Source organism: Phaenicophaeus curvirostris, chromosome 1 (genome assembly GCF_032191515.1).
Source record: "Phaenicophaeus curvirostris isolate KB17595 chromosome 1, BPBGC_Pcur_1.0, whole genome shotgun sequence".
Classification (NCBI taxonomy): domain Eukaryota; kingdom Metazoa; phylum Chordata; class Aves; order Cuculiformes; family Cuculidae; genus Phaenicophaeus; species Phaenicophaeus curvirostris.
In genome coordinates this window covers 291,508-307,858 of record NC_091392.1, presented here as the reverse complement: position 1 = coordinate 307,858, position 16,351 = coordinate 291,508, and the positions used below count along the sequence as shown (strand labels likewise).

General features: G+C 58.8%; 2 protein-coding genes across 4 annotated transcripts; one reads left to right on the top strand and one right to left on the bottom strand.

Moving 5' to 3' along the window:
* Positions 1-211: 211 nt before the first annotated feature.
* Positions 212-6,351, bottom strand: ARF5 (ARF GTPase 5). Its single transcript, XM_069866368.1, has 6 exons — positions 6,212-6,351; positions 6,020-6,100; positions 2,847-2,956; positions 2,060-2,131; positions 915-1,040; positions 212-723 (listed from the first exon to the last, which is right to left on the bottom strand). Exons 1-6 carry the CDS (start codon positions 6,276-6,278, stop codon positions 637-639), a joined length of 543 nt encoding a protein of 180 aa, XP_069722469.1. The 5' UTR covers positions 6,279-6,351; the 3' UTR covers positions 212-636.
* A 1,042-nt stretch (positions 6,352-7,393) lies between these two features.
* Positions 7,394-16,108, top strand: GCC1 (GRIP and coiled-coil domain containing 1). Of its 3 annotated transcripts, none has more exons than XR_011337840.1 (4): positions 7,394-7,583; positions 8,343-9,401; positions 10,838-15,329; positions 15,435-16,108. XR_011337840.1 is itself a non-coding variant. In XM_069862080.1 (3 exons), the coding sequence occupies exons 2-3, from the start codon at positions 8,355-8,357 to the stop codon at positions 12,140-12,142; spliced, it is 2,352 nt and encodes a 783-aa protein (XP_069718181.1). In that variant the 5' UTR covers positions 7,394-7,583; positions 8,343-8,354; the 3' UTR covers positions 12,143-16,108. The 3 variants fall into 3 exon arrangements, 1 of the variants encoding a protein (XP_069718181.1); XR_011337833.1 differs by having other exon boundaries at positions 10,838-15,531; positions 15,628-16,108; XM_069862080.1 differs by having other exon boundaries at positions 10,838-16,108.
* The last annotated feature ends 243 nt before the right edge of the window (positions 16,109-16,351 follow it).

The following is a 16,351-nucleotide window of genomic DNA, read 5'->3' as shown; positions in this document are numbered from 1 at the left end:
TCCTGTTCCACCAACCCCCCCAGGTCCTTCTCCTCCAGGCCCTTTCCAGCCAGCCTTCTCCTAGGCTGGAGCTGCCCAGGGTTGTTGTGCCCCAAGGGCAGGAAACACCACAAGCCTTTGGGAACAGTCCCTCCCCATATTTCTTGGAGCCCCTTCAGACACTGCAAAGTCACTATAATGTCTCCTTGGAGCCTTCTCTTCTCCAGGCTGAACAACCCCAACTCTCTCAGCCTGTCAAAGTGGTGGCGTTTAATTATTACTCATTATACGACAGCACGTTACGCAGCCACCCCCCCACCCCCCGTCCTTGCGAGAAAGAGAACTATAAAGTTTATCCAAGGATTAAAAAGTAGGATCCTTCCTGCCTCCCAACCCTGCGCTGCCTCCAAGCGAGGAGCTGGGACACTTGGGGACATGCCACCCCAGCAGGTCCGGGTGACACATGCAGGTGGAGAGGGTGAAGGCAGTGTCACCGCTGAGCGGAGCCGCTCGAGGAGTCCTTGAGGTTGAAGTCCTGCCAGATAAACACACGGAGACGAGGCCACTCGAGGGGAGAAAGGATCCCCCCGGTAAGAAAACAAAGAAAACCAAACGAAACAGCAGTTGGAAGAGTCGTTCCTGGCTCATCTGGTGCAGCTAACGCTTGGAGAGCTCGTGCGAGAGCCAGTCCAGCCCATCGTAGAGCCCCGTGCCCTGCGTCGCACACGTTGCCTGCACGTACCACTGCAAAAGAGAGGAGAAAAAAGGCTTGGGGCTCTGCTCGGGGTCACAGAATCATGGAATCATGGAATCATGGAATCGTAGAACCACTAGGTTGGAAAGGACCCACTGGATCATCGAGGGATACCCCAAGAGCAGCTCCCCCAGGAAGTTCTCGCAGGGATTGGGGTTGAGGACGGGACGTGGCCACTCACGGTCCTGCTGCGCAGCGTCTGCAGCCCCAGCTTGTCGGTCAGCTCGCTCACGGCCATGGCGTTGGGCATGTCCTGCTTGTTGGCGAAGACCAGCAAGACGGCGTCTCGCAGCTCGTCCTCCTGAAGCTGCGGAGAGAGCGGAGATGGATGAGCCACGGGGCTCTTGGTGACCCCTGTGGCACCAGCAAGCTTGGAGAGACCCAAAGAGCCAGGAGGAGTCTCCAGTTCCTCTGCTCACTGCCACTATCTCAGCTGTCCCCCAACCTCCATCACTACCTGGAGGTCTTGGTGGCTCCAGGATGCTCTTGGAAGAGCATCCATGTCCTTCACAGAGGGGACAATCATGTTGGAGCACAGAGCTGCAGGGGATGGGGAGCACAGTGACCACTTTGCAGGAGAGCGAGCACGATGCAGTCCCCAAGCCCATCTCCGGATGAATCATAGAATCACTTGGTTGGAAAAGACCTTTGAGATGATCAAGTCCAACCACACCTGTTCACATCTAAACCACATCCCTGAGCACCTCATCTCCTCATCTTTTAAGCCCCTCCAGGGATGGGGACTCCACCACCTCCCTGGGCAGCCTCTGCCAGCGCCTGAGAAACCTTCTGGTGAAGAAATTCTTCCTGATGTCCAACCTGAACCTGCCCTGGTGGAACTTGAAACCATTTCCTCTTATCTAATCATTTGTAACTCAAGAGCAGAGACCAGCACCCACCTCTCCACAACCTCCTTTCAGGTACTTGTAGAGAAGTACCTGAAAGGGCAGAAGATCCTCCTGCCCTCCAGCCATGGATCCAGATCCCTCTGCAGATCCTCCTGCCCTCCAGCCATGGATCCAGATCCCTCTGCAGATCCTCCTGCCCTCCAGCCATGGATCCAGGTCCCTCTGCAGATCCTCCTGCCCTCCAGCCATGGATCCAGATCCCCCTGCAGATCCTCCTGCCCTCCAGCCATGGATCCAGATCCCCCTGCCCTCCATTCCTCACCACTCTTTGGACCTGGCCATGCAGCCAGGTTTTACCCAGCAGATGTTGTGCCTGTTGGATGGATGTCCCTGGCACCACCTCCTGGATGCCACCTCGCACCCACCCGGGAATTCCTGCCGAGCAGGAGGAGGGCTGGGGGATGACCCCATCACTCACCATCTTCTGCAGCTCCTCAGCAGATTCCTGCACTCGCTCGCGGTCGTTGCTGTCCACCACGAAGATGAGACCCTGAGGCACAATCACAGAATCATAGAATAGTTTGGGTTAGAAGGGACCTTGAAGATCATCCAGTTCCAACCCCTCTGCCATGGGCGGGGACACCTCCCACTGGATCAGGGTGATCAAAGCCCCATCCAACCTGGCCTTGAACCCCTCCAGGGATGGGGTGTTCAAGGCAACTTCCCTGGACAACCTGTTCCAGGGCCTCCCCACCCTCATCGTGAAGAAATTCCTCCTCATGTCCAGTCTAACTGCCCCTCTCCAGTTTATCCCCATTGCCCCTCGTCCTATCATTCCAAGCATTTGTGAACAGTCCCTCCCCAAATGTCCTGGAGCCTCTTCAGGTTCTGGAAGGCTGTTTCAAGGTCTCCTCGGAGCCTTCTCTTCTCCACAACCCCAACTCTCTCAGCCTGTCCTCGGACGGGAGGTTCTCCAGCCCTCGCATCATCCTTGGAGCCTCCTCTGGCCCCGTTCCAACAGCTCCATCTCCTTCTCCTGCTGAGGATTCCAGCCCTGGCCCCAACCCTCCAGCTGAGGTCTCCCCGAGAGGAGCAGAGGGGACAATCCCCTCCCTCCCTGCTGGTCACAGAAGACAGGCTGGAGAGGGCGAGGGATCCCAGGAGGATCAGGCCATGAGCCCTGAGGAAGCCCAGGCCACCTTCACGGCCTTGGATGAAGTTTATCCCTGCCCTGCCCGGGTCCATCGCGACCACGCTCCACGTACCTGCGTGTTTTGGAAGTAATGCCTCCAGAGGGGTCGGATTTTGTCCTGGCCGCCCACGTCCCAGACAGTGAAGCAAATGTTCTTGTACTCCACGGTCTCCACGTTGAACCCTGCGGGGCGGCAGGAGGGTCACGGGATGCTCACCGCTCCTGGGTGCAGCCGAGGGGAACCCAACCCCATCTCCTGTTTCTTCTCCAGGCTGAGCAGCTCCAGCCCTCCCAGCTGCTCCAGTCCCTTCACCATCACCGTGACTCTGCACCAGAGTCACTCCAGTGTGTCCCCATCTCTCATGTACTGGGGAGCCCAGACACCCAGAGCTCAGTGGGGGGACCCTGTTTGGTCCCCAGTGCTCAGTTAGGGGGGTCCCTGCCCGGTGCCACTGTCAGAGGGAGAGTGGGGGTCCCTGCCTGATGCTCGATGCTCAGTTTCGGGGTACCTAGTGCTCAATGGGGTCCCTGCTCCGTACCCAGAGCTCAGTGGGGACCCTCTTTGGTCCCCAGAGGTCAGTGGGGGGACCCTGTTTGATCCCCAGTGCTCAGTTAGGGGGGTCCCTGCCTGATGTCACTGTCAGAGGCAGAGTGGGGGTCCCTGCTTGATGCTCAATGCTCAGTTTGGGGGTACCTAGTGCTCAATGGGGACCCTGTTTGGTCCCCAGAGGTCAGTGGGGGGACCCTGTTTGATCCCCAGTGCTCAGTTAGGGGGGTCCCTGCCTGATGCCACTGTCAGAGGCAGAGTGGGGGTCCCTGCTTGAGGGTCGATGCTCAGTTGAGGGGTGCCCAGTGCTCAATGGGGACCCTGCTTGGTACCTGGAGCTCAGTGGGGACCCTCTTTGGTCCCCAGATGTCAGTGGGGAGACCCTGTTTGGTCCCCAGTGCTCAGTTAGGGGGGTCCCTGCCCGGTGCCACTGTCAGAGGCAGAGTGGGGGTCCCTGTTTGATGCTCGATGCTTGGTTGAGGGGTCCCTAGAGCTCAGTGGGGGGACCCTGCCTGATGTCACTGTCAGAGGCAGGGTGGGGGTCCCTGCTTGATGCTCGATGCCCGGTTTGGGGGTGCTCAGTGCTGAACAGAGAACCTGCTCAATACCTGGAGCTCAGTGGGGACCTGGTTTTGTCCCCAGTGCTCGGTGGGGAGACGCTGTTTGGTCCCCAGTGCTTGGTTAGGGGGGTCCCTGCCTGGTGCCACTGTCAGAGGCAGGGTGGGGGTCCCTGCTTGATGCTCGATGCTCAGTTTGGGGGTACCTAGTGCTCAATGGGGACCCTGCTCAGAACCTGGAGCTCGGTGGGGACCCTCTTTGGTCCCCAGAGGTCAGTGGGGGGACCCTGTTTGGTTCCCAGTGCTCAGTTAGGGGGGTCCCTGCCTGGTGCCACTGTCAGAGGGAGAGTGGGGGTCCCTGCTTAAGGGTCGATGCTCAGTTGAGGGGCGCCCAGTGCTCAATGGGGACCCTCTTTGGTCCCCAGAGCTCGGGGGGGGACCCTGTTTCGTCCCCAGAGCTCAGTTAGGGGGGTCCCTGCCTGATGTCACTGTCAGAGGCAGGGTGGGGGTCCTTGCCTGATGCTCGACGCTCAGTTTGGGGGTACCTAGTGCTCAATGGGGACCCTGTTTGGTCCCCAGTGCTCGGTTAGGGGGGTCCCTGCCTGATGTCACTGTCAGAGGCAGGGTGGGGGTCCCTATTTGATGCTCGATGCTCAGTTGAGGGGTGCCCAGTGCTCAATGGGGACCCTGCTCGGTACCTGGAGCTCAGTGGGGGCACCCTCTTTGGTCCCCAGTGCTCAGTTAAGGGGGTCCCTGCCTGATGCCACTGTCAGAGGCAGAGTGGGGGTCCCTGCTTGATGCTCAATGCTCAGTTTGGGGGTACCTAGTGCTCAATGGGGACCCTGTTTGGTCCCCAGAGGTCAGTGGGGGGACCCTGTTTGATCCCCAGTACTCAGTTAGGGGGGTCCCTGCCAGGTGCCACTGTCAGAGGGAGAGTGGGGGTCCCTGCTTGAGGGTCGATGCTCAGTTGAGGGGTGCCCAGTGCTCAATGGGGACCCTGCTTGGTACCTGGAGCTCAGTAGGGACCCTCTTTGGTCCCCAGAGCTCAGTGGGGGGACCCTCTTTGGTCCCCAGTGCTCAGTTAGGGGGGGGTCCCTGCCTGGTGCCACTGTCAGAGGCAGGATGGGGTCACTGCTTGAGGCTCGATGCTCAGTTTGGGGGTGCTCAGTGCTGAACAGAGAACCTGCTCAATATCTGGAGCTCGGTGGGGACTCGGTTTTGTCCCCAGAGCTCCGTGGGGGGACCCTGTTTGGTCCCCAGTGCTCAGTTAAGGGGGTCCCTGCCTGATGCCACTGTCAGAGGCAGAGTGGGGGTCCCTGCTTGATGCTCGATTCTTGGTTGAGGGGTCCCCAGAGCTCAGTGGGGGGACCCTGCCTGGTGCCACTGTCAGAGGCAGGGTGGGGGTCCCTGCTTGATGCTCGATGCTCAGTTTGGGGGTACCTAGTGCTCAATGGGGACCCTGCTCGGAACCTGGAGCTCGGTGGGGACCCTCTTTGGTCCCCAGAGCTCAGTGGGGGGACCCTGTTTGGTCCCCAGTGCTCAGTTAGGGGGGTCCCTGCCCGGTGCCACTGTCAGAGGGAGAGTGGGGGTCCCTGCTTGATGCTCGATGCTTGCTTGAGGGGTCCCCAGAGCTCAGTGGGGGGACCCTGCCTGATGCCACTGTCAGAGGCAGGGTGGGGGTCCCTATTTGATGCCCGATGCTCAGTTGAGGGGTGCCCAGTGCTCAATGGGGACCCTGCTCGGTACCTAGAGCTCAATGGGGACCTTGTTTGATCCCAGTACTCACTTGGGGGGGGCCCTGCCCGGTGCCACTGTCAGAGGCAGAGTGGGGGTCCCTGCTTGATGCTCAATGCTCAGTTTGGGGGTACCTAGTGCTCAATGGGGACCCTGCTCAGTACCTGGAGCTCAGTGGGGGGCCCTGTTTGGTCCCCAGTGCTCAGTTAGGGGGGTCCCTGCCCGGTGCCACTGTCAGAGGCAGGGTGGGGGTCCCTGCTTGATGCTCCATGCTCAGTTGAGGGGCCCCCAGTGCTCAGTGGGGACCCTCTTTGGTCCCCAGAGCGCAATGGGGGGGGCCCCTACTTGACGCCCACCGTCCCCTGGGGACCCCTCCCGGTGCTTTCGGGGGGTGGGGGGGTCACTCACCGATGGTGGGGATGGTGGTGACGATCTCGCCCAGCTTCAGCTTGTAGAGGATGGTGGTTTTCCCGGCGGCGTCCAGCCCCACTGCAATTTAGAGGCGATGTCGGCGATGCCCGGAACGATGCCCCGTGCCCCCCCCCCCCCCATCATCCCTCCTCATCCCCTCCCCCCCCCCCTCTCCCCCCCCCCACTCACCCATCAGGATCCGCATCTGCTTCTTCCCGAAGATGCGGGAGAAGATGGCGGAGACCGTGAGGCCCATGGCGGAGGGACCGGAGAGGCCGGGATGGAGGGAGAGGGATGGAGGGAGAGGGATGGAGGGGGACCCCCCCCAACAAGCTGCCCCCGCGGCAGAGGCCACGCCCACCCAGGGAGGCCACGCCCACCCAGGGAGGCCACGCCCACAAAACTAGGCCACGCCCCTCGGGGAAATAGGCCAAACCCCATGAGATCACGTGTCCTCAACAGGCCACGCCCCCTGTGGGAAGACCACGCCCCCTCACAAGAGGCTAGGCCAGATAGGCCACGCCCCCTCGCAGGCCACGCCCCCTCGCAGGCCACGCCCCCATAATCAAGGTCACGCCCCATAAAAAGGCCACGCCCCATAAAGCAAGGCCACGCCTCCATAAACAAGGCCACGCCCCCATAAAAACAAAACCACGCCCCATGAAATCAAGGCCACGCCCCCATAAGACAAGGCCACGCCCCATAAAGCAAGGCCACGCCCCCATAAGACAAGGCCACGCCTCCATAAAGCAAGGCCACGCCCCTAAAACAAGGCCACGCCCCCAAAAACAAGGCCACGCCTCCATAAAGCAAGGCCACGCCCTCATAAGACAAGGCCACGCCCCATAAGACAAGGCCACGCCCCATAAAGCAAGGCCACGCCCCCATAAGACAAGGCCACGCCTCCATAAAGCAAGGCCACGCCCCTATAAAACAAGGCCACGCCCCTCGGATATCAGGCCGTGCTCATCGTATAGAGACCACGCCCCCATATAGGCCACGCCCCTCCGAGCCAGGCCACGCCCCCTCCCTTGTCACACTACACCCCCAATAGGCCACACCCAATCAGGACGCACCCATCTCCAATAGGCCACGCCCCCTATCGCCTCAGGTCACGCCCCCTCGTGCCTAGGCCACGCCCCCTCGTTAAAATCCATTGGCCTGCTGCCTCGAGGCCACGCCCCCGCGCCTCAGGCCACGCCCCCTTTCTGCTAGAAAGCCCCGCCCCTCTGGGACCCCCTCCCTCTCTCCCCGCGGCTGCGCATGCGCGGGCCGGAAGTGACGCGTGCGGAGGGCGGAAGCGGAAGCTGCGCGGCGGCGCGGAGCCACAGACCATCCGCCTTTCCTGGCGCCGCGGCCCGCAGCTCCCCCTGCGCCCCACAGGCCCCCCCAGCACCTGGGCCCCGCGGGACCTTCGCTGTCCCACCCGGAGACCAGTCACAGCTGGCCAAGAAGACCAAGGGCATCTTGGCTTGGAGCAGAGCCGGCGTGGCCAGCAGGGCCAGGGAGGTTCTTCTCCCTCTGGCCTCGGCCCTGGGGAGACCGCTCCTCGAATCCTGGGGTCAGTGCTGGGCCCCTCCCCACCAGAAGGATGTTGAGGCTCTGGAGCGAGTGCAGAGAAGAGCAACGGAGCTGGGGAAGGGGCTGGAGAAGAAGCCTGAGGGCCCTGGGGGTGTTTAGGCTGGAGAAGAGGAGGCTGAGGGCAGACCTCATTGCTCTCTCCAAGTCCCTGAGAGGAGGTTGTGGAGAGGAGGGAGCTGGGCTCTTCTCCCAAGGGACGGGGTACAGGAGAAGGGGGAATGGCTCTGCAGAGGGACCAGGCCAGGCTGGATCCATGGCTGGAGGGCAGGAGGATCTGCAGAGGGATCTGGATCCATGGCTGGAGGGCAGGAGGATCTGCAGGGGGATCTGGATCCATGGCTGGAGGGCAGGAGGATCTGCAGAGGGCTCTGGATCCATGGCTGGAGGGCAGGAGGATCTGCAGAGGGACCTGGATCCATGGCTGGAGGGCAGGAGGATCTGCAGAGGGATCTGGGTCCATGGCTGGAGGGCAGGAGGATCTGCAGAGGGATCTGGATCCATGGCTGGAGGGCAGGAGGATCTGCAGAGGGATCTGGATCCATGGCTGGAGGGCAGGAGGATCTGCAGGGGGATCTGGATCCATGGCTGGAGGGCAGGAGGATCTGCAGAGGGACCTGGATCCATGGCTGGAGGGCAGGAGGCTCTGCAGAGGGACCTGATCGTGGTGGATCCTGGTCCTGCCAATCCTAACCGTCTCTTTGCTGCTCGTTCAGCCTTTGTGTTGTTTTTCTCCTTTCAGATCACATGAGTCATGGAGAAGTTTGGCATGAATTTTGGAGGTGGCCCAAGTAAAAAAGATCTCCTGGACACCATCGAATCGCAGAAGAAGCAGCTCCTTCAGTACCAGGTTCGGCTGAAGGATGTTGTCCGGGCTTACAAGAGCCTCCTCAAGGAGAAAGAAGCCTTGGAAGCCAGCTTGAAAGTATTATCCGTGTCTCACGAGGCCGACGTTGGCTTGAGCAGCGTTCAGCTGGCACCGGTGACCGGCTCTGGTTCTTCCTTCCCCGACGCCGCCGATGACCAGAGCTCAATTCACAGCGAGGACAGCGTGGGGACAGCCACCAGCGCGGACACCGCAGCCAGTCTGGCCAGTACCAAGGGGGAAGCGGGACCTGAGGACGAAAAGCCCGGGGCCGCCGCCTCCTCCCTGAAATCGGAAGAGACGAGCGGTTCGGAGAGCGGCGTCAGCACGAGCAGCGGGGACGCGTCCCCTGCGGCGAGCGAGACGGATAGAAGAGTCCTCCAGTTGAAGACCCAACTGGCCACCTTGACCAGTGCTCTGTCGACGGTCACGCAGGAGAAATCCCGCATGGAAGCCTCCTACCAAGCAGACAAGAAGAAGATGAAGCAGGACCTGGATGACGCCGTTAAGAAAGCGGAGGAGGAGACGGAGAGGTTGGAAACGGAGCTCAAGTGCGTCCAGGAGCAGCTGGCTGAGACCAAAGCCCGTCTGATCACGCAGCAGCACGACCGGGCGCAGGAGGAGAGCGACCACGCCGTTATGCTGCGGGAGCTGCAGAAGCTGCTGCAGAGCGAGAGGACTTTCCGCCAGGACGCGGAGCTGAAGCTGGAGGAGACCAGGGCGGCGCTGGCCGGCAGGGCCTGTCTCGCCGAGCGCGCCGAGGGCTACGAGCTGCGCATCAAGCAGCTCAGCCAGGAGGTGGAGGACCTGAAGAGGCGGCTGCAGGCCGTTCAGGAGGAGAGCAACAAGCCAGACCCTCGCATCCAGCATCTGCAGGAGGAGATGACCAGCCTCAAGAACCATTTCCAAGCGCAGCTCCTGCAGGAGATGAGGAAGGTAATTGCTGCTCTGGGTCCTGGATGCATCCTGTGGGCTGGATTGGAAGGGTTAGAGGCTAGAGGAGCACAAATTCCCTTCCCAGTCCCGCGGAGTCCAAGAGGATTGGGATAAAGGAGAGCATCGTGTCTTAGACTGGATTATATTCCCTGAGGAATATAATTTTCTGAGTCCAGAGATGAGCGACGAAGCTGGTGAGGGGGCTGGAGAACAAGCCTGAGGGCCCTGGGGGTGTTTAGGCTGGAGAAGAGGAGGCTGAGGGGAGACCTCATTGCTCTCTCCAACTCCCTGAGAGGAGGTTGTGGAGAGGAGGGAGCTGGGCTTTTCTCCCAAGGGCCAGGGGACAGGACGAGAGGGAATGGCCTCAAGCTCCACCAGGGGAGGCTCAGGCTGGACATCAGGATGAAATCTTTCCCGGAAAGGGTGATTGGTCCCTGTCCGAGGCTGCCCAGGGAGGGGGTTGAGTCCCCTTCCCTGGAGGGGTTTAAGGGCCGGGTGGCCGAGGTGCTGAGGGACATGGGTTAGTGATTGATGGGGATGGTTGGACTCGATGATCCCGTGGGTATTTTCCAACCTGGTGAGTCTATGAGTCTATGAAAATAAAAGCTGTGTGTGACGCGGCGTGTAAGTCATTGCTCAGGGGTGGTGACTGTTGGTTTTGGAGTAGTCTTAGAGGTGAATCCATGATCACCGTACTCCACAGTGTCCCTGGGAGGAGAGACGCTTCCTCTGAGCGAGGTCTCGTCTCCGTGAGATGTGTGAGTGCAATGCAAGCTGCAATTACAGATGCCCTCAAAAAGGGAATTGGAGAGAGCAATGAGGTCTCCCCTCAGCCTCCTCTTCTCCAGGCTAAACACCCCCAGGGCCCTCAGGCTTCTTCTCCAGCCCCTTCCCCAGCTTCGTTGCTCTTCTCTGCACTCGCTCCAGAGCCTCAACATCCTTCTAGTGGGGAGGGGCCCAGCACTGACCCCAGGATTCGAGGAGCGGTCTCCCCAGGGCCGAGGCCAGAGGGAGAAGAACCTCCCTGGCCCTGCTGGCCACGCCGGCTCTGCTCCAAGCCAAGATGCCCTTGGCCTTCTTGGCCCCCTGGGCCCCTGCTGGCTCCTGTTCAACCAACCCCCCCAGGTCCTTCTCCTCCAGGCAGTTCCCAGCCAGCCTTCTCCTAGGCTGGAGCTGCCCAGGGTTGTTGTGCCCCAAGGGCAGGACCTGCAATTTGGCCTCGTTAACCCTCATCCCGTTGGTCTCAGCCCATGGATCCAACCTGTTCAGATCCCTTTGGAGCTTCCTAACCCTCCAGCAGATCCAGCTTCCACCCAGCTCAGTGTCATCTCCAAACTTGCTCAGGGTGCACCCAAAGCCTTCATCCAGGTCACTGATAAAAGACATTGAACAGAACATAAAGACATTCAAACCCTCGTGTCTCTCTCTTTTCTCAGACCACGCAGGCCGAGGAGCAGCTCCGCCAACACGCCCAGATGGAGGAGCGGCGCGTGGCCGACCTGGAGGGCCAAGTCTCCGAAGTGTCGGAACTGCTGGGCATGTACGAAAAAGCCAAACAGAAAGACCAGGCCATCATCCAGAAGCTCAAGGATCGCATCGCGCAGTTGGACCTGGAGAACAAAACCTTGGCCATCGCCGCGTCTAGCCGATCCCCTCTTGATGTTCACATGGAAGAAGCCAATCTCGACGTTAACGTTCTCAAAGATAAAATGGAGAAGCTGAAGAAGCTCTTGCAGGCGGCAGCCAAGAAGAGCCAACCCGCTCTGGACATCGAGAAGCTGTGCGAGCTGGAGCTGCCGAAGGGCACCGAGGCTGGCGATGGCGAGAAGGCCACGGCTTTGTACTATCAGCAGGAGCTGAAGCAGCTGAAGGAAGAGTTTGAAAGGTACAAGATGAGGGCGCAGGTCGTCTTCAAGAACAAGTCAGCCAAAGATGGGAATCTGGCTAAAGAACTGGAGGAAGCTCAAGAGCAGCTGGCTGACCTGAAGGAGAAATACATCGTGCTCCAGGTCTCCTGTGATGAAATGGAGAAGCGGCACCAGCACGACGTGGAAGCCAAGAAGCAAGAGTTGTCCCAGCTGCAGCAAATCCACCGGCAGGAATTAGAACGATGCCAGCTGGAGTACAGGGAGCGGGCGCTGAAGCTGGAGGAGGAGATGCACAAGCAACGGGACCGAGCGCTGGCCGTGCTGGCGGAAAAGGACCAAGAGCTGGAGCAGCTGAGATCTGTCGCGTTCCCTTACGGCCTCCAAGGATCCAAAAACTACCTGGCGTCCGGGACCGATGGCGCTGGCGGCGACTCGCTAGGTAGCGACGCCTCGGAGATTCTCCCCCAGGCTCTTCATCTCTCCACCAGCGGCGAACCCACCTTCTTCTTGTACGCCGAGCAGCTGGCTCGCAAAGAAGTGGAAATCGTGGCGCTGAGGAAGCAGAAGCACAAGCTGGAGATGCAATTGCATCAGCTCCAGGAGAAAGTCTTGGCTGAGGAGGAGAAGCACCGCGAAGAGGTGGCCGCGCTGCAAAGCGAAATTGAGAAGAACTTCCGAGACAAGAGCAGAGAGGGAGCCAACCTGGAGTACCTCAAGAACATCGTCTATCGGTTCCTGACGCTGCCGGACTCTCTCGGCCGCCAGCAGACCCTCACGGCCATCCTCACTATCCTGCATTTCAGCCCCGAAGAAAAACAAACCATTTCGAAGCAGTCAGCTTCCAGCAGCTGGTGGCTTTCTGGGAAGAGATGAGGTGGTAAATTCTCTTCCTGGCTGGTTTTGCACGGTAACGCACTTCTGATTATGAATTAAGACCAATTCACTGTGGTGTCACCTCTTTGCGGTGGAGCAAGGAGCAAAGAATTGGGCTTAAACCGGTGCTCTTGGCACTAAATTAAAGCAGAATCGTGCCAACTGTTCCAAGAAGATCCCGGTGCGCTCTCGCTCTCTGGTGTGAGAATTTGCTCTGAGTCAGAACTTGATTTAAAACACAAAAATGAAGGCACTGACGCTTTTGTTAAACACAATTTTTAACATAATCTCTCCCTGTCAGGGTGAGGAGCTCCGTGAAGGTGGAACTTGCTTATTCAAGCACCAGGCAGGCTCGGGACTCCAAAAATGTAAAAGGTGAGGGGGAAGCATTTAGCACGGTGCTAAAATAAGACCAAGAGCTCAAAGCGTGCGAGAAGGATGAGTCTTAACCACCAGCGTCGCCCGAGTGCGGAAAATCTTGAGCTGTTTCTCTAAAATTCTTTCTTTTTTTACCTAGAGGCAAATTTCTCCCAGTGGATCCAGCAGCGCTGCGGCTCGTTTGGTGGGATGGCTCGTTACCGTGAGCTCTGAGCAGGGATTCTCTGCAGTTACTGGTGTCTCCTGGGAAGGAAATCCTCAGGATTTACTGGCAACAGTGCACGTGCTGCGTCCCAGTTCTTCTAGAGAGGATATCGGAGGGTTCTGACCTTGCTTGGGATGGGAACCAGGGTGTTGCGGGCTGAGGGAAGGCTGAAATAGGCAAATGAAACCCCTTCAGCGAGTCATTTTCTGAGCATTTGGGAGCTTGGGGGAAGTTTTGGATGCTCCACGGTGTTGGTTTGGGGATGAACGTGTTCTCCTGCTGGAACAGCAGCAGCGAGGGGTGGATGGGAACAACTCTAGGGCATCGTAACCCGGTTCCTGAGCTCGCAGTGAGCATCGTGAGAGGATGAGGGTCTGTCCTGGGGCTGCACAGAACTTGGAGCTCCCGCATAACGTCCTTGCAAACTGGTGAGTGTGGCAGGAAAGAAGCCAAAGGGGGTCAGAGCCTCGGGAGCTGTGGCTGTGATGCTTCCCTCTCTGTGTAGGAACCTCACTTTCCTTTTGTTGTTGGAGCTCTGTGCTCAGGTGCCTTGAGAGCTGCTGGGCTAGAGAAGGAGAACACGCTGTTTCACCCTCAAAGGTCTTGTTTTCAGTGGTCAAAAGGCTGGTTTTGACCCTGGTGCCTTTCCATTGCTTTCCATCTCTCCCCTGCCACGCTGAGGGTTGGGACCAGGGAAGCAGCCACCTGGCTGGAGGAAGCAGCTGGATCCTTGGGGATCCCCGCTGCTGGTTCTGGTCTGTGCAGCTCCAGCCTCGGAGAAGCCTGGCTGGAAAGTGCCTGGAGGAGAAGGACCTGGGGGGGTTGGTTGAACAGGAGCCAGCAGGGGCCCAGGGGGCCAAGAAGGCCAAGGGCATCTTGGCTTGGAGCAGAGCCGGCGTGGCCAGCAGGGCCAGGGAGGTTCTTCTCCCTCTGGCCTCGGCCCTGGGGAGACCGCTCCTCGAATCCTGGGGTCAGTGCTGGGCCCCTCCCCACCAGAAGGATGTTGAGGCTCTGGAGCGAGTGCAGAGAAGAGCAACGGAGCTGGGGAAGGGGCTGGAGAAGAAGCCTGAGGGCCCTGGGGGTGTTTAGCCTGGAGAAGAGGAGGCTGAGGGGAGACCTCATTGCTCTCTCCAACTCCCTGAGAGGGTTCTCAGGCCCAGGGAGGGGGTTGAGTCCCCTTCCCTGGAGGGGTTTAAGGGCCGGGTGGCCGAGGTGCTGAGGGACACGGGTTAGTGATCGATGGGGATGGTTGGACTCCATGATCCTGTGGGTCTTTTCCAACCTAGTGATTCTACAGCAATTAGCAGGAGGAGGACTCAGCAGCCGTTCCTTGGTCCTGCCTGATCCCTGTGTGCAAGGTCTGCAGGTGGGAGAGGTTTATGGGTCAGTGGGGTGGGTTTCTGTGTCCAAACCAGCATCTGCTGCAGAGAAGTGCTCCTGAAGTCTGGAGCAGCGCCTCGGTTCTCTCTGTAATCGCAGTCATGCAGGGTCAGGAGAGAAAAACGAGCGCCCCAACTGTTGTTTGTCCAGTGCTACCTGTTGGCTTGGGGTTATCTGAAATGAGAAGGAGCGTCTCTGTGAGGTGAAAAGAGCTGTGCCGGCTGGATCCACTGGAAAAGTGCCCACCAGGAAGTGTTTGAGCTGATATTTAAATGATCGTTACTCTCTTCAAACCAGGGAGGGATGTTTTGCTTCCAGAGATGCTGGGTGGCTGCCTGCAGGCCTGGGAACTGGCTTCTCCTGTCCAAAGCTGCTGGAGGAAGCCGAAACCTCATTTGAGTTTTGTTTTCCTGCACCTGCTTTGTTTTTAATAAAAACTTGGCTACTAAAACACGACTTCCCAGTCTTGAAATGCAGGACGCGTGTAAAAAAGGGACATTAAATCCTGTTGGGAGAAGCCCAAGTGTTGCTCAGCTGGGTGGATGAACTCCAGCTGCTCCAACAGCCTCAGAGTGGGGTAAGTGCCGCTTGCTCCAGTGTCTTTTCCCTTCTCGGTGTCCTTGTCCCACCAGTGACTGAGTTCCCTGGAGTCCACTCTGCAAATCCCACCTCGCTGAAGGCAAGAGCAGCGTTTCCTACAATCCTAGAATCACCAGGTTGGAAAAGACCCATCGGATCATCGAGTCCAACATCGAGTTTCAGTTAACGCCACCCTTGGTGCCGATTTCTCCTCCGAAACTCCTCAGGGAAAACATACCCCGTGCAGAACTCGTGCCTGCTGGAGGTCCAGAGAGGGGATTACAAAATCTCCAAAATCTCTGGTGTGGTTGCTCCATGTGCTGCTCTGATGGAAGCAACTGGATGGAAATTGTTTCGGGGAGCGCTTCATAGAATCCTAGAATAGTTTGGGTTGGAAGGGACCTTAAAGATCATCCTATTCCAACCCCCCTGCCATGGACAGGGACACCTCCTACTAGATCAGGCTGCCCAAGGCTCCATCTAACCTGGCCTTGAACACCTCCAGGGATGGAGCATCCTTGTGTTTGGTCCTGGGCTCCTTGGTTTGGAGGAATTGTCAAAGATAGGAGCGTTGGCTCAGCCAAGAGATCTGCTGAGAAGATCCTGGTCTCCTCTGGTCCCGATTTGGAAAGCCTGAATCAAGTGGTGGGTCTGAAACAGCAAGGACTGATCCAAACCTGACCCTGCAGGAGTGGGAGCCGTTCCCACGTTGCTGAAGGTGATGATGCTTCCTCCTGCTTTGCTGCGCAGGCTGAGAGGGGATCCCTTTTCTTCCCTCTGCCTCGTGGTTTTCCAGAAGAACCTCTGCCTGGAGAACAGAGCAACCTAGAAGAAATCCCTGGTGGAGGTGGGTTCTGTGGTTGGTGGGTTCTGTGTCCCAAGAACGCTGCAAGATGTCCATTCCCCACCTCCAAGCCTGGGTTCCTCTTGTGTTCCTGGGCAGGAAAAGCTGCCAGTGGAGCTGGAGAGAGCCAGAGCAGTGAAGCTGGAGAGATCCAGAGCAGTGAAGCTGGAGAGATCCAGAGCAGTGAAGCTGAAGAGAACCAGAGCAGTGAAGGTGAGAGAACCAAGCCAGCTGGGAGGTGATGGTGAGGAAGGGAACCAAGTGGGGTCCAGCCGGGACCATCCAGAACCACTACGCGGGGTTCAGGGAGCATTTCCTCACCTGATGGAGGGGAAGCAGGGCCAGCTACGATGGAGGCAGCTGTGGGGGACATCTCCAGGAGCTCCCAAAGCCTGGTTCCCCTGCGCTGCTGTCACCCTGTGCACCTCTCCCAGTGCAATTCCTCTCTCTGTCCCCCTCCAGCCCCTCTCCCCACTCACCCTCCATCCCTCAGACCTTCCCTCGCATCCCTCCCTCTTTCCTCCCCTCAATCAGCCGATACCCCTGAAATAAAAGTACAAAACCCTGCTGGAAGCCTAAATCCGCTCGCTGTTCAGTGCCTTGGGGTTTAAGCAGCGAGTGGCCTGCGAGCCGGCTGCCTGCGGGCTTCTCCTTGTGCTTGAACGTGTAAATTCTTTCTTTTCCCTTGTGGATTTGACCTGTTCTTGCTGTCAGAGCCTTGGGAAGCCTCGATATTGGTGACAGGGTATGGGGCTCCCCCCTGTGCTGCAGGGATGGGTTTATGTGATGGATGGAGATGTGTTTAATTGAAAGAAAATGCAGC